The sequence below is a fragment of the Protopterus annectens genome, chromosome 14.part0 (genome assembly GCF_019279795.1).
Source record: "Protopterus annectens isolate FY-2018-M chromosome 14.part0, PAN1.0, whole genome shotgun sequence".
In the NCBI taxonomy this organism is placed as follows: domain Eukaryota; kingdom Metazoa; phylum Chordata; order Ceratodontiformes; family Protopteridae; genus Protopterus; species Protopterus annectens.
This window is the reverse complement of record NC_056748.1, coordinates 849,175,224-849,195,901: the sequence shown is the minus strand read 5'-3', so window position 1 is coordinate 849,195,901 and position 20,678 is coordinate 849,175,224. Positions and strand designations below refer to the sequence as shown.

Here is a 20,678-nt window from a genome sequence, read left to right as displayed (position 1 = left end):
TTAGACTAATCATTGTGTAAGCACTGCTTTGTTTATAAGACTAAATCATGTTATATCCCCACGTGACTTGATTTCATGACTGTGATTTTCGGCTCAGCTGAACATGCTCTTCTGATGGATGGACTGAAGACTGAGGGGGTCTATATCATATGTTCAAAGTTTTATAACTTCGAACATTAAATTATCGAGTTTAAATTTTCGAAGTTAGAAAACTTCGAACATATGTAAAAAAAAAAAACAAAAAAACAAAACCCAAAACTAACAGGAGTAGGCAGGGGGCAAGCCCCCTGCATCCCCCACAACCCCTGCTCTTTAAATATACCAACTCCGAGGCCGCACTACAGTGCAGTAAAGGAAATCTTCCCTTTACTGCACTATAGTGTGATCTCGGAGTTGGTATATTTAAAGAGCGGGGGGTGTGGGGGGATGCAGGGGGGCTTGCCTACACTAGTCAGGTAAGTTCTGTTTTTATTTTTTTTTTAATTATATGTTCGATGTTTGAAACTTCGAACATTTAAATTTGATTATTTAACGTTCAAAGTTTTCAAACTTCGAACATATAATATAGACCCAACTGAGGTGTTGATTTTTAATATCTGATGTGATTTTAGAGCTGTCTGCTCAGTCACACCCAGTTAGCTAGAAATTCTGCACGAACATGACCTACAGGTTTACTAATGTGAGCTCCTTAGTAATTGGTCATGCTCTGTTTATTTAATTCTCTAATAGTGAATCAGATGTGGCAAGGTTACACTCATTCATTATGCTGGTAACTAGGCATTGGTAACTACTAATTCTAGGGTAAATAGACTTGGTCTGGTCTGCTGGAGGTCATACAGTCTCTGCAAACTCTGGTTATCTGACAGTGCTCTATTACTGAATTCTTCAAAATGCAAATCAATGTTATTTGGTCCTAAGTCCATTCCTCTGGTTAGAACTTCATTCATTTTAAATCTTTAAGGTTCACATACTGATTTCCACTGTTGACAAAGTTAGATAACCAGACCTTCTTACTGATCAGGGGTTATCTTAAACTTTTCTTATAGTTATCACTACAGAGGTACACCATATCCAGAATTCATGCTCCTACTTTGCCTGTTCTTTGGATGTATAGTCATGTGATAACTACTGCCAGATCAATTTACAGTGTCTGTCCAGTTCCTACAGTAATATTTCAAGGTTCAGTGTAAATGAACTCCATAGTCCACAGATAATATATGCGGCTAATGACCTATGAAGCCTTTATAAGCCTAACCATGCAACCCAGATGCATCCCAAGGGCTATTTTGCCTTAGAAGTTGATTTAAGGTTTGTATGTTAATTAGGGCATGATTTAACTGCTGCCTTTGTCCATCAGAGACATGGTTGTCAGAGCAGGGATAAATTTCTGATTTCCCATCCGCTGGTCCAGGTTACACATGAACAAGTCTATGGAAGGGCTCTGGGATGCTGTGTATGCCGGGCATAAATTGTCTCTAAGCAGTCTGTAGGAAAGAGAGTATAGGGCTTTGAATCATTCTGCAGGGAGCATTGTATTTACACCCTGTATTTTTTTGCGAGGAACTTCTGTGGATGTTCCAGTTGTTGAAAGTCAGGCAGATACCGAAGTGAGCATTATATATTGATTTTCTTACTACCTTAGACACATGTTGGTCAAAATCCATGATTTTTGTACTACCTTAGACACATGTTGGTCAAAAGCCAGGTTACCTTCTACACAAATCCATAAATCCCTGAGTACTGTGTCAACTTTTAAGGATGCTTTATTGATGAGATATTTTCCCTGGGTGGCTGACGTCACAAAAGGTACTATTATGCCTTTTTTGGTGTTGAGTTTTAAGCTATGGCTTTGACACCAGTCATTTGTCTGTATATCCTGTAAAGTGTTTGTATCTTGAGGGGTTTCTATGATTGCTCACAGCTTGCAATCATATGCAGATTTCTTTAGCCAGAGGCCCTTGACATTGGCCTTGACTTATGTGAAATAGATGCCATAGAGGAGCAGACCCAGCACAGTGCCGATTGGCCTCTGTGTGGAGGTGGTTTCTCCAATCCTAACCTAATGGGTCCTATCTTTGAGCCATTTGGCTATCCAGCAGGTTATATAGACGTTTGTGCCTAATTCCATGACTTTGTTTACAGTGCCAGAGTGGGGTATTATATCAAATGCCTTAGCTAGGACAAGGTAGGCACTACGCACCATTTTGCCTTTATCCATTTCCTTGGTGACCTTCTCAAAAATGTCAGTGAGGTTCACTAGACAAAACCTGCCTTTGACAAAAACATAGTGGATTGGGTCCAGTGTCTGAAGGTTTCCTTTGTCATTGCTAATCATTTCCATGTTAATTGTTTGATGGCTTTGTATATGAGACTAATCAGGCTAATGGATCTGTAGTTCCCTTGATCTGTTGATGGCCTGCCGCTGTGTAGGGGGGATGACCCTTGTGGTCCTCCATTCTAGTGGCATGAAGCCTGTTTGGAGGTTATGGTTGAATATTGACACTAGTGGCCCTGATAGGTCATATTTCTGGCTATTTAGGAGGCATCCTTAGATTTCATCAGGGCCCATCAAAGCTGTATTCTTAGTAGGACAGCACTTTTAAGACCTGCTCCATACCGATTAGTTGGAAGAGCTATGTTAGAGGGTATTTCCTCAGGGTGGCTGGGAGTGACGGGGGGTTAAAGTTGGAGCTGAATTTGTCAATCAGAAGATTTGCTATATCTCCCAGTTTCATGAAAGTGGCTACATTTGCTAGCAGTTCAGCATACTGTTGTGTGCTGCCTTTGAGGTTTTGGACATAGCTGAAGAAGGCCTTATGCTTGTCCTTGGCCTGGAGTGCTATCTTTAGTCAAAATATGCTTTGTTGACCTTAATTAGTTCTCTTAGTTGTCTCTTCAGTTTGATAGGAGAGTTTTATCATTTTTGGTGTTATACTTCCTAATTTTAGCTATGACTTTTTTCTTATATGGTACAGTCTGTTTCATTTTGGATCCCAGCAGGGTGGTTCATTTAAAAGAAAAAATACAACAAGAAAGTCCCAAAAGTATGAAAATACGACAAAAAGGCCAATAAAAAATATAACATTCACCAGCTTGTACTTTATTAACAAGAATGTCTCAAATCTCTAGCGCTTCGGCAAGACGTGCCTTCTAGGACTACATCAGTAAGGAAAAAACAATGCCATTTTATACAAATATTAACCATCAGTTATGAAACAATTAATATCTAAAACATAACTACTGTATTTGTCTTATATTTAGAAAACAATTATATCAGAGGTTTCCATGAACATTCGGTATTAAGCCCACAAGGACTTAAAAGTATTGTATTTTAAAATATAAATATTTTCTTTATATAATAAATTATGTTTATTCTTAAACTCAGAGTTGCCAACACCCCAATTAACTTGTTCTAGGATGCTGGCGTGCAGAGAGTTTGGATTGCTATTGTGAAACAACTTACAATGCATGGCAACAGGACTAGCAACTTTTTCCATTTTTATGTCTCTAATGTGCTCCTGCAGTCTCAATTTAAAACTTCTCTTAGTTTCACCTACATGAAAGAGGCTGCAGGAGCATCTGAAAACATAAATAACATTAGATGTTACACAAGTAAAATGTCCTTTAGGACTAAAAGGAACACCATTGATATAATTAAAAAAAATATATAACATATTTACATGCTGAGCATCTAGTATCTAGTATCTTTGGTCAAAATTTGCTTTGTTGGACTTAATTAATTCTCTTAGTTGTCTCTTCAGTTTGATAGGAGAGTTTTATCATTTTTGGTGTTATACTTCCTAATTTTAGCTATGACTGTTTTCTTATATGGTACAATCTGTTTAATTTTGGATCCCAGTAGGGCGGTTCATTTTTTTAAATTACTTTTGAACTTGCTTTTGGTATTCACAGACATCTCTATATTGCTGTGTTATCTGGGTTTGCAGGGACTTGATATTTTGACATGTTATTGCTTAATAAAAGGCAGTTTCCTTAGAGTAGTACCTAATTGTGACAGTATTTACATGGGTTACTGAATTAACAACTTTTATTTCAAAGAAGACTGCTTTGTGTTTGATCTTAGAGAGGATACAACATGCAGTGGGGAGTTGTCAGCAGTCTCCCATGTTTGTAGCTCTTGTAGACATATGCATTATCTGGTCTGGGATGTTTGTTTTTACGAATTCTGGGAATCTCTGCACCTGCATATTTTGTAGTTGTGTAGGATTCCCAGTTTATAGAGAGATAATTAAAGCACCCCATGAGGATGGTATTTGTTTGAATAGTGAGTGACTCCAGTAAGTCTAAGTATATGCTGAGGGATTCATGGGGCATACAAGATTACCTGCAGCTTGCTAGGATATGGTATGGGAGTTGGTCTATGATAATCTGGGTGTGGAGGAATTCTAGTGCATCATCCTATTTAATTATCCTAGATGTATGCTTGCTATTGATGTAGATAGAGACACCCTCAACTTTAGTACCTACCTGTGCAGTTGCTGGTCTTAATTTGTGGAGGGCACAGAAGTGTTGCAGTGCTGGGGAACTGAGGAATTCTCTGTGGCTTTAAACCATGTCTTGATAATAGTCTATATTCTCCAAGGTGAAGAAAGCTTGGAGGGTGTGGGCCTCTTGTCTCAACTCCTGGCATTGAGCAATAACACCTTTAGATTTCCTTGGCTATATTTTGCTATGCTGGAAATTTTATCAATTTGGCATTGCATAAAAAAGGCTTTATGGAGGAGGATGATGTTTTAGCCAATATTTGAAAGCTTAGACGGACAGTTGCAGTCCATCTTTGGTAAAGCGATGTGGTTTATTAACCATGTCCTCCCATGCTGAAAAATATTGTATCCCCTTAAAATGAAACCAGAAACTAAGACAACTATTAAAGTTGGTCATCTTCTGTTCATATTGTGGGATCATCCTTCATGAAGGTAGAATGCTGCTCAGTGCTAGGCACCATGGCTTCAACCTCTGAGCACAAAATATCTGGGCAAAGCCAAAAATAATGAGGGAACAAAGCCTCAAAAATAGGGACAAATTTTATATATTGCTCTTATAAAGTTAGAAAATTGCTAGAAGAAAAGATCTTGTATTACCATCCATTTTCTGAAGGATATGATGTCTGAAACTCAATTGCTCATCATTATTTAGTGAACTCAATCCTTATTGATTTCCACAAAAATCCAGAAAATCGCAAATTTTATGAGGAACAAACCAAACATTTGAAGCAAAAATCTGAACAGCTTGCAAAAATCTGGACAGTTGAGAGGTATGCCAGGTACATACCAGTCTTTGACATATTATCTGAGAGCTTCAAAATGTCTCTGTTCTTATGGTACATATGATGCAATGACTTGAGTCCATGCATAACTCTGTGGTTCCCGGTCCCTGATAGGCAGCTGACTATTATTTTCTCCTTGTTCATCTTGGTGAGTGGGGCATCAGTATGCTGTACAATGGAGTCCCCTGTGACTAGACACCTGGGTAGTGTATTGTCTTACCTTATGGGCTTGGTAGTTGAGGATGCACTGGATTGTAGTTGGAGCTGCAGTGAGTGTGGCTGTATGTGCAGTGTTAGTTGTTGTTACTGTTGAGTGCTTTCGTGTTTGCCGATTTTTTCATTTAGAATGTCTGGCAGGTTTTGAGGTCTTTGGAAGATTTAATTTAAGTGCCTCAGTATAAGTAGATCTATGTGTCGGATGCATACTGTGTGTGGTAGTTGTAGTGTGTGTATGTTTCTAATATTCAGATTATTTTTGAGTATTTGTACATGAGAGTTTTGATACCAGAAGCATAGTATATACATCTCTGTCATACTGCATTTGTTTTTTTAAAGATTAAATGGTTGTCACTGAACATTAGACAATTGTTCCATTGTCTCAAGATACCCTTATCCACTATCCACTAAACTAGTTGCATAAAGCTTAGGAAAGTGCATATCCATGATGTCAGGTCCTTTATTGGGTGAGCTACAAGAGTACAGTGTATGAGAGAAGGCATAGCTAGGATGCTGACAGGGTAGCAGGAGATCTTGCCTGCTTTGCTATTTTTATATTTCTTTGACTAGAAATTTGAAAACAAAACTATCTTAAAAGCCTTATTCACAAAGATGCTGACACATTTAAGTACTATCTAAGATAGTATCAAGAATGTTTTTGAAATTCTTACATTTTCCTGTCCAAACATATCTGGAAATTGTCTTTACTAATAACTTTGAAATGAACTATCTTAAAACCAGCTCTCAGGACTCTTCATTTAAAAAAGAACTGCAGTCTCTTCTCATCATTATCCAGTAACTGTCATCGAAGATGGACAGAATAGATGCAAAACTGGATAATTTTAAAGAAAAATGCACTAAGCAAATGGACCAAATTCATGAAGCTTTACAACAACAGAAAGCCTAAATTTCTGGTATAGAGGACTCATTAACTGATGTAGAATGGAGATTGATGGAAGATGAACATAACATAGAATTCTTATTAAAACAAAATTCATCTCTTCTTAATAAAGTTGATGACCTAGAAAATAGATCACATAGAAATAATATCAGAATATTTTATCTTCTTGAGTAAATAAAAGGTAACAACATGACAAATTTCTTATCATCCTGGCTTCTCAAAGTATTAGATTTACCTGAGACAATGTCTTTTGGGATTGAGAAAGCACATTGGTCACTGTATTCTACCCCTTCAATGAAAAATAAATCAACTTTAAGACCTACAATTGTCAGATTTTTCTCATCTCAGGTCAAGGAATTAATTCTCAAAAGTGCCTGGGCTAAATATCCTGTCAGAATTGATGACAGGATTGTTCATTTTGATAATGACTGTTCCACTACAGTTGTTTCCAAAAGGAAATGTTTTCTTCCCCTAATTAGAGAACTAAAGAAAAAACAAATTAAAGTCCACTTATTTCCAGGTAGATTGAAGGTCTTTCTTCCACATGAAACAAAGATTTTTGAAGCTTTGGATGCAGTTGTTTCTTTTTTAAAAGTCAGTAACATCCTTGGACAAAATGAAGACATGGATTGAACTGCTCTTTCCTTAAAAGACGAACCAAGAGATCTCGGTGGAAGACAACTGATGACTTTTTTTTGTTTAATGTAAATATATTCTTTTTTTAGCTTCTCATACATTCAATTCTGTATTCATATAGATCTGTAAGATATTCTTGCCAAGATTATAAAGGAAAATCTGGATCTTCCTACAGTAAGGTAAATTATTTATGTTATGCTTATTAATCATATCGCAATTTCATAGGTAGTTTAGTACCATTTAGATGTTATCATTTCATTACTTTTTAGGATAAGCATTTATACTAAACAAATGGATAGGTTTATTAGTGATTGATATTCTCATACCATGTTCTTTTTCAATACCTAATGTTAAGTTGCATATGTAAGATCCATGTTTTCCTTTTGAAAGTTCAATATATTTTTTCTCTGCTTATTAATATTTTGCTTTTGGTTAATAATGCTATGTTGCACATTGTGGAGTTGATTTGTTTCTACTTTACTATTATTACATTTGTCTGCACTGTATACACCTTTATAATCTACTATATTTTTACTTTTTTTTCTCTGTTAATCCTTGGGCATACATTTAATGTTTTCATGAGCTTTTGTGTAACTGTGGTTAGGACTGTGATGCCTGTCTTGTCTTTGTTTGCTTTGGTTCTGGTTTTGGTTGGAGATGGCTCGGATGATTGTTTGTTGTGGTTGGACTTGTATTGCAGGTGTTGGGTTGGCCCTGCAGATTTGGTGTGTGCTGTGAACTTTTGTTTGTTTTGTAGAACTTTGATTTGATTGTCTGGTTGTGAGAATTTGTGCTCAGTATATGTCATTTGAATGGAGGTTTCCATTGTGGTGGTTGTTTCAGGTGTTTTGCCCTTGTGTGGTGCTCTATTTGTTTTTGTCAGCCTTGACTTTGGCAGATGAGGGAGGTTGCTGTGTGTTGTATGCTTTTTAAACTTTTGTTTTGGCGGGTCTCTCACTGTGGCTGTTTGTGACGGTCTGTGAACAATTCTGATGATATTCAGCGATCCTGTCAAGATACAGTTTTTGAGTTTCCCCACTGAGTGCACGCAATATTTTTGTTGAGTGTCAGTCAATAGAAAGGGACAGGTATCTTTGTCTCCCTCTGGTGTGGGCTGTCCTTGTTCTTTCGCAAGGCTTTAGTTTTGTGACATTTTACTTGTGGAAGTATTTCTATATTGGGAATTTGTGTTTGGGAGACTTGGATCTTGTATAGGAGTTCAGCAGCTTTAAATGTTTGAGAGGTATCAAGTATTTTGATTGCCACGGCAGTGTTCTTAGTAGCAGTTTCCCTTAATAACACTAGATGTCAATGTGTACACCTTATGGCAGGGATCTGCAAAAGGTATGAAAATGGATACTTTACAGTTAAGGTTAAAACAGCTAATGGAATTTCCATACTTAATCATTAAAGTTAAAATGTATTAGACTAAAGCAAAGATCAAACAAGTGTTTTGCCTAAAAGAAAATTGCCTGATACAGCAAAGTTTGATTTATTTTAAACTTATTGATTTTTATTGAATGCAGTGATATAGAGCACTAGGTCCAGTGTCTTTTGGAGACATTAGTGTCTAAGGATTGTAGATGTGTACTAAATGGATTAGACAATGCTTTTTTCCTCTCTGTTATGTTTAAAACACCTCAAATAATTGCAATATTGCTTGCATTGTTTGTACTACATGGAAAAAGATTTAAAACATTTGCTTGCTTCAAAGGAAATTTAGTTGATTGTAACTTTACAGATTAATGCTTTGACTGAATGTGTTATGACACCAGAGACTGACTGATTATCGTTCTAGACATGTATAAATATTTCTGGCTAGACAATTGTTAGGTAGCAGTAATGCTCATATGTTTCTCAGTTTCATATCACACTTAACATAATCAGGAAATTGTCTACTGTAATACACAAAAGACCCTTCTGCTCAGTTGTTGGGTATTATCCAAACACAAATACTAGTACTATAGACTTCCAGAGTCACATAAATTACAGCTTTTTTTTTTAAATTTTGTCATATTGTTCAACTTTCATATTAGCACTCTTAGAGGATGTCACTATTTAATCTTAAGATATTCTGAGCTATTTTGTGAATGGTTTATATTTATATTGATTATATTAAAATTCATCACAATTTTTATGTCATAGTACATCCATCTATTTACCATAAGTTCGGAGACTAATACTATTTGGTATTATATTGTTGAGATGTGATCTCTCATACTTTTCAATCCTTGAACATTTAACTCTATTATAGTTAATAGATGGTTTATCTATAACTTCTATTTAGTTATGTGAATATATAAACAATTGGTTCTTCATTTATCTAAAAATGTCTTATTCATAGTACTCTTTTTTTCAAATTCTCCCATACATTATTAATTTACTAGATTGCATATTATATTTTGACTAATAGTTACATAAGGAAAGAAGGTTATAAAATAATTCATAATATTTACAGTAATTGTATTATTTTTAATGAGATATAAAGTAAAGTTATATATTCATAATTATTTTGTGATCCTAATTGCATCTTGCATTTCTTTAACATTGTATACATGATTATATGGATATTAGGTGTATTTACTATGGGTTTACAAATTTAGTTTTATAACATTAAATGGTATTTAAGATTGTTATTATAGACTTAGTTATTTCTGATTAAAGTTTACATTTCTTTCAAGCTTCTGTTTTTTGGAGAAACTTTAGCTAGGGCTGATTTTTATTTATTTATTTTTTGTCTACATTGTTATTTAACATTACCAAATGTTTCATAATACCAGAGAGGATGTACTTTTGCATTCTTCCCTGTTTGATAGGTGAGATTGTTTGTTTAGCTATACTATACAAACAAGGAGTTTCAGACTCTGTGTAGTGTTTGAATGTATTTTTTAACTTTATGGCTAATATTAATGAAACCTATATTTTTTGTGTTCTATTATTATTATTTTTACTTGCAAATTGAATATTCAAAATTTGAAGTTTTTCACAATGCTACTTATACAGTTCAAGGTTTGTAAAATGATTATAAAGTATAACTTTTACATGGTAGTTATGACTTTTTTAGCTATATGACACACTGTTTATGCTGTATATAAAATGCATCTCTTTGAACATTAATGTTTAAATAATGGTTGTAAAAGATGGAATTTAAACAAAAGAGGAGTGGCCATTTTATAGAGAAATACTTTACCTACGCCCAAGATCATTAATTTTTATAAGGATGATAAAGGGCTGTTTTGCACAATAACACTGGAAATTAACAGAAAATTATACACCCTTATCAATTTATATTGGATTCCTGGGATAGAGGTCAGGACTGTTAAATATTTAGATCTGGTTGTTCAGACTTTAAGGTGCAGCATTATACTAGCTGGTAATTTTAACTATCTTAAAAGAGGAAGATATTAATGCTGCTGAAAAGGAAAATTACTGCACCAGCTAAAGAATTACTAAAAATTATAGATTTAATGAATATCATAGATATATTTGATTTCTTAGACCCATGTTCTCTTTTGTTTACTCATTACTCTCACATACATGGTACCCAGGCTAGGATTGCTAGAGTTCTTATTTTAAATGATTTAATCAGTAGGTTAGATAAGGTAAAATTGATATCATACTGTTTACATAGATGCATACAAAGATACACAATACTGCTGATGCTCACAACATGGTCTTTGTAACCACTACTATTGCACTGATGTGACTACCTGTGCCATGTGCACACAGACCTCCAGTGTCTGTGTGCCACTGAATTTTTATGCAGTATTGTAGTGTATTTAATGGTCATAGAGGGTTTGCTTTTTATATCTACAGCAGTTTGTGTATTCACTTCATGCAATGGATAAGGACTGTGTTCAGACCATGGTATATTACTTCTGGTTACTGCACTGTAGTTGTGTGCTGTGGGGAAAGGGGGCATTATCAGTGTGCTAGGAGTTGTTTCTGGATTTCTGTGCTGAGTTGTTTCAGCCCCACACAGCAATGCTACTTGGAGCTACTGTGTGTGCTGCGATGTTCCATATGGACTAGTGAAGACAGACGTGAATTATGATACAAGACATTTGCACATGGGACCACCCATTTACATGCACACTGTGTATGACATGGCTTTGTCATGCTCAGTGATATATCTGCTTCATCACCCTTTACATAGTATTTGTTTGAATGGCATTACCAATTTGCTAATTTGCTGTACACTTTTCTTATACAGTGAGCACTATTTCTATGGATCTCCCCTGCTATGTCTTAAATCATTATTTAGAGCTCCTCCGCCATGTTTTTGGGCTCTAATGTTAAATTTCCTCATGATGAGACGTGTACACCAGCAGATGTATTATTATGCATTATGCATTAATGCATTAATTAATGCAGATGCATTATTGAAATTACATTTCTGGAAATTGTTTATATGAAATGGTTAATATTTAATTTTGAAACTGTGAAAATGTGTTTTTACTTTTAACTATGTTTTGCATCAGTGCATACTTGGAGAAGGCTTCACAATTTTAATTATTTGTGCAGCCAGTATTTGATAATGGCTGTGGACAAGATGCTACCATGTGCTCTCCTTTTAGTTTTGGTGATTCTAAATTATATTGATAACATTAAGGAAAGTAAAGGGTTAATTAGTAGGTCACAGTCCACACTATATTTATTTTCAAAAAATAAGAACCACAAAGCAACTTGGTCAATGAACTGTAATTCTAGTTCATGTAAGATGGCAAGACACAGGAGCATACAAGCAAAGATGTATGATAACCTTGGATATAGATTGTTTTCTGCAAAGATGGAACAGATGGGAACATATTTAGACTGACTAGGCAGGTCATGTTTTCTATTTTTCTTTAGGCAGAGAAGCCATAGAAAAGAAGCTATAAGCAAAGAAACTTGTGAAAACCTTTTTTTTTTAATATTACAGTTCTGCCAAACCTCAGTGAAATAGTATTCCACACTCTACAGTACAACTTGAAAATGATTGAAGGTTTGGGAGCCATGTTTCAATAATTGCTGTTTTTTCTTTCTTTTCTCATTTTGTTAACTGGGTAATCCTCCTGCACACAAGTGTCTCTTTTCACAGTCAGCCCAGTAGCACTGTCTGCTTACAAATTACACAGATGGAGGTTGATGGAATCAAACCATGGACTACTGGAAGCAGTTTGTTAACAGCTTATGGCTTTAATCCTCTGTACTAACTGTCAGAGCAAATTATACTCATTATAAAAGGGGATACTCACCTGACAGGCTTGCCATGTTTGATATTACTTTGCTTGGGTATAGAGAAGACAATTTGCTGAGTATCAGTATTTATTGGTAGGTGCCCTACCCTTATTGTAAGTGATAACCTCCATGTGGTTGTGGCCACTAACTGAATGCTTTTAAGATGCCTGGGATCATGTGATCAGATACATCAGAGACTTGCAGCTCATTTTTTCTTTTAGTGGCTGTGTGAATTTTGTTATAATATTTAGTAGCGGAGGGGTCTGACACACTTATTCTTCACTTGCTGTTGGAAAAAATGCTGAAGTTATCCGGTTATGTTTCTAAATAAATATTATTTTAATGTTTCATCTTTTTGTTTTGTTTTAGTATGCATGTGATATTCAAGGTGAAGTCGTAGGAAAGCCAGCAAAAGCATTTTTTATGGCTGCACTGGCAGATATGGGAGTAGAACCACATGAGGTAAGATGTTTGATTTCATTTACTGCTTATACTGTTGTCCTTATTTGACATTATTCTAACCTGGATAATCCCAATGAATGCAATAACTAATTTTTATCATGGTCCCAGTAGTGATGGCTTGGACTTTCCTGGTCAACAAATGTTAAATAAATAAATAAATAAAAGAAATAAAGACAAGTCTGCCTGATAGAGACATGAAGTATAAGTTGCAGTCTCAGATGGAAAGAGTGTTGTCTACTGCTAACCTCACCATGCAACTGTTTCATAATTCTGCAGGTAGTGCAGTGAGAGCTGCAGGTGGCAATACTGACCTTCATCATCTTGGCTGGGTGCATTTTATAGAGTTCTTAAAAAGGAACCTTGCAGTAGATATTGTGGTGTGGCCTTTAAAAATAAACTGAAGAAAATAGAAAAAGAGAGCAACACTCACAGCTGTTGCTACAAAGCCTATTCTCCTGAATGAATTTAAGCCAATGTCAACTTTGTTTTTGATGTGACCAACAGCAGTGAAGAGGGGGCCACCATGACTGTGGTAACTCCCAGAATGGCCACAAGCTCAGAGGTCATAACAATCAACTGCAAATGTGGGTATGGGGGGGAAGAAATCTTATCCTAGATACCTTGCTCTACTGTCCCATTCTGGAGACTTTCCATTCTCTTACCATACCGTTCAACCTCTTAGAGCAAGAAATCTGGGCAAAGCCATAAATAAAAGTGGGACAAAGGCCCAAAAATAGGACAATTTTGAAATATTGGTCTTACAAACTTAGAAAGTTGATAAAATAACAGATTTTGTATTAGCATGAATTTTCTGAAGGGTATGACGTCTGAAACTCAAATGTCTGTCATTATTTTCTAACTCCAGTCTTTAATAATTTGCCATTAATTTGACAGAAAACCAGAATTTTATGAAAAACGGACCAAAATATGAGACAAAAATCTGCACATTCTGTGAAAATCTGTACAATTGAGAGGTATGTTTCTTACCTATGTAGCTGTCAATCATATGGGATAAGTGGATCTTCACAATAATATCCTGAGTCAATGTAATTGCCTTCCAACTCCTTCACTTACCCACTTTTTTCCTTTTCACACATCCCATCAAAAGAATCTAGCAAAAAAAGAGGATATAAACCTGGTACTAAAGCCATGCAAGATGCCCTACCAGATTATCAAATATCCAGTTTTTACTCAAGCGGCTTTTTAGTTCCAAAAAAAACCCAAGGATATTAGGCCCATACTTGATCAGAACAGCCTAAACCAACTTATCCCAGAAAGTCCTTTTAAAGGGTCATAGTGCAGTTCATCCTTCTCTGTCTGCCAGATGCAGACTGGATATAGTTTCATAGGTTCATAGGTAGGTACTAGGCTATCTGCCCAAAGGCATTTATAAGCCTAGCCAGAAAGGGTTGGCTTTCGCCGCCCCCTTAGATTTGTTCCCTGTGCCTCTGTCCAGCAGAGCCATTGAAGTGATCCCTGGGGTAAACTTTCTGTTTCCCATCCACTCGTCAAGGTTTCTCTTGAAGAGGGTTAGTGAGGAGCTCTGCCTAATGTAGATTGGAATCTTGTTCCAGAGCATGGGAAGTCTCTGGGACAGGAATCTATCCCTCCAGCATGTCCTATTTATTGTTGTGGTGAGGTTTAGATCCCTGGAGCGTGTGGCTTGAGGGGATATGGTTTTCTTTAGGTGGAGCATGTCCATCAATTCTGGGTTGGACATGGCCTTGTATGTCAGGCAGAGATCACCTCTGAGTAGGCGGTATGCAACTGAGTACAGCTGGAGTTTCTTCAGTCGAGCTGCATAGGGCATCTGCTTGAAGCCAGTGATCCTCTTGGTGAGGTACTTCTGTGGTCTTTCCAGTTGTTGCAGGTGTCTTGTAAGGTACATCCCAAATGGGGCATTGTACTCTATGATGGGTTTGATGAGTGATGCATAGAAGGGCCCAATGACCTCTTTCGATCTGGATGCAAACCCTTTTGTGATTAGATGGGCCACATAGAAGGATTTTCTAACCACTTGGCAATGTGATTATCAAAGGAGAGGTTACTATCTACTTGGGTCCCCAGATCCTTTATTACATCTTCCATATTTAGGGGGCTACCACCTATGTGGTAGTTTGTGGGTACTTTGTTTTTTCCAAAGGGGATGGCTATGCACTTTTTGGCATTTAGCTTGAGGCCATGGCTTTGACACCAGGTATATGTCTCAGTGAGACCCTTTTGGAGGATGTCTGTGTCAGCCAGATAGTCAATTATAGCCCCTAATTTGCAGTCATCTGCGAACTTGGTCAGCCATAGTCCTCCTGTGCTTGCCTGTACCTCTGAAAGGTATATGCCGAACAGGAGGGGTCCTAGGACTGAGCCCTGGGGAGTGCCACTTGTAACCGGTTTAGAGTCAGACCTAGCTCCCACAACTCTTACTATGTGGCTTCTGTCCGTGAGCCAGCTGGCAACCCATCTCATGACATAGGGGTTTATGTTCGGGTTGGTGAGCTTCTCTATAATACCTGAGTAGGGAATGGTGTTGAAGGCCTTTGCAAGGTCTAGATAGGCTGTGTGGACCACCTTTCCCTTGTCTATAGCCTTGGTAACTGTGTCAAAGAAGTCCACCAGGTTTAGGAGGCATGATCTGCCCTTAACAAAGCCGAACTGGGTAGGGTCCAGTTTTTGGAGGTTTCCAATGTCTCTGTTAATGAGATCCATGATGATGCGCTCCATAGCATTGCAGACCAAGTTAGCCAGGCTTATAGGGCAATAGTTCCCGGGGTCTGTTGTGGCTCCACCTTTGTGGAGCGGAATAACCGTTGCTGTGCGCCACTCTGTGGGCACATAGCCTGTGGAGAGGCTGAGTTTAAACAGTGTGTTTAGGTGTGGGGTTAGTTCATCTTTGAGCTCATGTAGGATGCAGCCTGGGACACTGTCCGGTCCCATTGATGTTGTGTTTTTGGCTTTGGAGAGGGCTGTTATAACCTCAGTGTCTGTGATTTCAGGGGCACTGCATTCTTCCGGTATAGTTATGGTCCCTTTTGGGGGTGAAGTTTGCAATTAACCTGTCTGCCAGGATATTGGCTATATCAGTCAGTTTAGTGTATTTTGTGCCATTCTGCACTAACTCCAAGCAGATATGAGAATTGACACTTAGATTCTTAACATAGATAAAGAATGCCTTGTGGTTATCTTTGGAGTCCATGGCAATTTTTCTTTCAAAGCTAGCCCTGGATGATTTTATGAGGGAATGTAGTTTCTAGCTGATACTGATCAGGGATGTCTTCCCTTCTAGGGATTTTACTATTTTAAGTACTAGTTTCCTCCTTCTATTGTATAGCTTGCTTATGGCAGGGGTCCACCAGACTAGTTTCCTTTTCTTGGAGGAGTGAGTCTTGGTTTTGTTTGGGATAGCATGATCCATGCATTCTTGTAGGTGCCTGTAGACTGCATTAGTAAAGGATTTTACAGATTGGACAGTGTTATCCTTTAGCATGGGGGCTTTGAAACTTCCCACCTCAGTCTTAAGTAATGTGAAGTTTGCTTTTGAAAAGTTTTTCATGGTGGTTTCTTTGACCGGGGGTGGTGGTGGAATGTGGATATCCAGAGTGATTAGTTTATGGTCAGATCTAACCAGCGAGGGGTTGACCTCCAGTGTGGAACACCGGTCGCCCATGTTGGTGATGACCAGGTCCAATATGTTGTCACCTCTGGTGGGGATGTTGACCAATTGATCCAGGGCGTTTGAGTTTATAAATTCTAGGAAATGTTGGGCAAAGGAGTTTGTAGTTGAGTAGTTCTCCCAGTTAATGTTTGGGTAATGGAAATCACCCAGTATCAGGGTGTTTGGTAGGACCTTTATGTTTCCCGGTGTTTCCAGGAATGCAGAGTGGGGGTCCTGGGACATGGTGGGTGATCTGTAGCAAGCTATAATTTGAATAGCAGTTTTGCCCATTGTTAGTTGCACGTGGATGATCTCTGAAGCATCATGCTGTTCCACTAACCTGGAGGTGTGAGTATCCTTGATGAATATGGATACTCCCCTGCCTTTTGTATTTCGGTCTGGGTTCTGTGGCCAAAATGTATGGTATGAGTTGTAGCCTGATAGTGCTGGGTTGTCTCTGGAGCCTTAAACCAGGTTTCTGTTACTGCACATATATCAATTTTCTCCATACTGAGGAGTGCCTCGAGTGCGTGCATTTTGAGGTTTAGACTTCTGGCATTGAGTAGCATTACCCTCAGTTTTTTGTTACTTGTGCTATTTATGGCAGTGGGTTTGTCTTTTGAGCCTTGCCTAAAAAAGGCACTATGGGGGTGACAAGAACCTTGGCCAGTATTCGAAAGCCTAAGGGTGACAGGTACAAGCCATCTCTAGCGAAGCAGCATGGCTTGTCGAGCATGTCATCCAAGGCTGACAGACACTGGATCCCCTTTGAATGACACCAGAAGCTTAGCCAATTGTTGAAATTGATAATATTTTCTCTATACCGTGGTATCATTCTCGGTGAGGGCAGGATGCTACACAGTGTCAGGGTCATACCGGCCTGGGTTACTTGATCAGAGAGCTCCTCCATGTCTCTTTTCATGGAGTCCAGGAAGGTATGGCTCAGGTCATTCACACCAACATGGACAATGACAGAGTCAAATTTGTACTTGTTCTGGAGTGACCTGAGTGCTTGTGTTATGTGGCAGATCCTGGTACCCGACAGGCAGCTAACGCTAACCTCCTTGTTCAGCCTAGTGAGTGGGACATCAGTGTGCCTGACTATAGAGTCATCTATTACTAGTGTGTTGAGTATGCTATTTTGCCTTAAGGGCTGTGATTGTGTGGCACACTGGTTTTGTGAAGTATGTGTTTCATGGTTGCTTTTGCAGATTTTTATTTAGAGCCTCCATGTATGTTTTTGTGTATTTATGTGTGTTTTTTGCCAGTGCAGGTTTCATAAGTCTATGTGACACTGGTGGTGTGATGCAAGTAATTCCCTTCTCCTCTTGACTGCCTGTTCCAGTCTTGGGTTGAGAGAGCTTAGCCTCCAATTTGGCTGTATAATTGCATCTCACATGTATTAGTGTTTGGCGGAAGGAGGAGAGGGTTGTCTCTCTACATGAGGCAATTGTAACATTGCCTCAAAATGCCCAGATTCATCAGTTGGACCAGAGAGTACACTTGAAACTGCCCTTTGGACATGTCTGGATAGGTACAGTGAACTGTTTTACTGATTGGCTGGTAAGGTTGAATAGAGAGCCTTGTCCTACTCTACAATATAGGGGGGTCTAGTGCTAAGGTTTATTAGTGCTTGCTATGAGTTTTGAGCAAGTGCCAGGATGAGAAGTGAATGGTTTGAGTGCTTAAGTTGAAAGTTTGCCTAGTTCCAAGGGAAAAATTAAAGAGTAGACTTTGTGGAGCCGGGAATAGTTATACCCTAGCTAACTGGCACTGCCCGGTGCTCAAAACCACGCAAATGCGGGTTTTATAGCAGAGAAATGAAAGAGATAGAAATTAGCCCAAAATGGCCAATAAACTACTAATTTCTGGGCTGAAACCACTCCTCCAGGGACAGATAGGCTGCTCAAAGCTCCCTCTGTCACAGTGAACAGAGAAACTTCCTTCTATCCAAGTAAGGTATGGGCAAACACAGAAACTTGTAACAAAGCCCTGAATTCAGCACTAACCTGAAAACTGGACTATACTAGCTTAGAAAGGTGGGAAAACAAGTATTTTTTTGTTTTTTTTTTTTTTCAGAAAATAAAGCAGATACAATAAAAAAAACACTTTAAATGCACAGAAACAGATATCACACTTGAGTGTGTAGCCTGCAATAGTTAAACAGGCAATTTAAACACAAAAACAACTTTGTTAAAGTGCAGGCAGTAAAATAAATACAATATGTAGCTGAAACAAGCTTTTTAAATCACAAAAACTTTAGAAAATTGGTGTTTTAGGTGGAATTAGCTAAAGGCAGCAAGAAAATGCAGAAAAATGATAGTTAATCACTCCAAAGTCTCTCTTTTGTCTCTCTGCTGCTGTAGAACTCTGCAGGACAACAGGCAGGAGCTTGCTGAGCTGTATACTAGTACAAATACCTTGCAAATGTGGGTTTTATAGCAGGGAAATGAAAGTGATAGAAATTAGCCCAAAATGGCCAATAAACTATCATTTCTGGGCTGAAACCACTCCTCCAAGGACAGATAGGCTGCTCAAAGCTCCCTCTCTCACAGTGAACAGAGAAACTTCCTTCAATCCAAGTCAGGTATGGGCAAACACAGAAACTTGTAACACAGCCCTATATTCAGCACTAACCTGAAAACTGGACTATACTAGCTTAGAAAGGTGGAAAAACAAGTATATATATATTTTTTTTTTTATTTCAGAAAATAAAGCAGATACAGTAAAAAAAAACACTTTAAATGCACAGAAATGGCTATCACACTTGAGTATGTAGCCTACAACAGTTAAACAGGTAATTTAAACACAAAAACGACTTTGTTAAAGTGTCCTTTAGAGTGTTAATCAACCTTCTGCTATATAAAAATTTCAAAGGAGTCCAAGAGATTTCTTCTCTTCCAGGTGGGTCTCAGCCATTTTCAGGTCAATTTTCTTTTTCCTCAGTTCCCAAGTTGTTCATCACAGTTGAAATGAACCTGAGGTTGTAAGTGTTTTAAGTATTTTGTTACTTAGCCAACTGACTGCTGGCTGTCCCAACTCAGAAGTCTTATCCTTGTGACACAGTTTCTTCTGAGTATCTTCCACTCTTTGAGGGTCACAGTGAACACTGCAAAGTCCCAGATGGTGCCCTCTCAGATCCTCGCATTCTTTGGATGCACACTAAGCATTGTATCCTGCATAGCTCTTCTTCCATTGCACAGGATCCTTCCATTGCAAAATACTGTGTGCCAGATCATACAGGCCTTTTTTAGTTTTTTATATCTTGTGCCTCAATGCTTTGGAATTCATAATGGTAACTAGTCATGTGGTCCCATGAAAGTGTTGCAGTGGACTCTAAAAGTCCAGTGGTATCAACTAACAGATACCACGTCTCACCAAGCAAATATATCTACGGCTTGCACATTTCATTTGGGATGATAGATATATATGCTGAGCCTGACTCTTTTACCCCCCCATTCCTGTATTGCCATCATCACTGATGCTTATGTCTTGGGATTTAGAGGACATTATTAAGGCAGATTGCCTCAGAAGTATAGTGGCAGGCAGAGACCATTTTACACATTAATATTTAATAGATAAGGGCAGATATTCTTTGTGTTTCACTGTTGCAGTCCTGACTTGTTGGGTCACCTGCTGTGGAAGCCCTTGGCTGGCCTAACTACCAGAGTAAAAACTTCCAGCCTTCTAAGGCTGGCAGACGTCCTATCTAACGTCAGTATGCTTGGGTATAAAGGGAGCCAGACGATGCCATGACATCAGTCTTTTATTGCCATTGGAGCCTGAAGCAGTGATGTTAAGTTGTTCAATCTTGCCTTCGTTCTTGCTGGATGGGTTCAGAGCTGACCCTCGGCTCTGACTCGGCCATTTACTATAGCTCAAGAGCTCTTTACTGGCATGAGGCTACCCCTTATCCCAGAATGCCCAGCGCCAGCTACCCAGATCTCATTTGCCACTTCAGCTGCGAGGTTGTGTCGATACTGGCTCAGGCTTAGTATAACTTTTTTCTCTTCTTAGAAATTCAGAAATTTACTTGAAAAGTAGTATTTTCTTCACTTTTCTATAGTAGTTTGTCAGTTATTTAGTCCTAAACTCCTTATCTTGCCTTTGCTGTGTTTGTTTTGTGCTGTGTTGGCCATCGCTCCTTAGTCGCTAGGACTTCTGTTGTTTCCCGAACAAGTTTAAATTAGAGAGTCCCCCCCCCCGTAAGGACAGACGGTTAAGTTAGAGGCTCTCCTTTTAAGGTTTTTTCAATATAACTTTTATTATTGTAGTGTGTCTGTTTGTATAGTATGTCTAAGGAAGTT

The 20,678-nt window shown here is 38.1% G+C and overlaps 1 protein-coding gene across 1 annotated transcript in view; it reads left to right on the top strand.

Annotated features, from left to right (window-relative positions):
- The window catches only part of LOC122789291 (phospholysine phosphohistidine inorganic pyrophosphate phosphatase), a 1,206,440-nt gene that overhangs the window by 519,534 nt on the left and 666,228 nt on the right, over nucleotides 1-20,678 (top strand). The window contains exon 5 of the mRNA XM_044056603.1: nucleotides 12,630-12,722. Coding sequence (XP_043912538.1) covers nucleotides 12,630-12,722 — 93 coding nt within the window. The remainder of the gene's footprint in view (nucleotides 1-12,629; nucleotides 12,723-20,678) is intronic.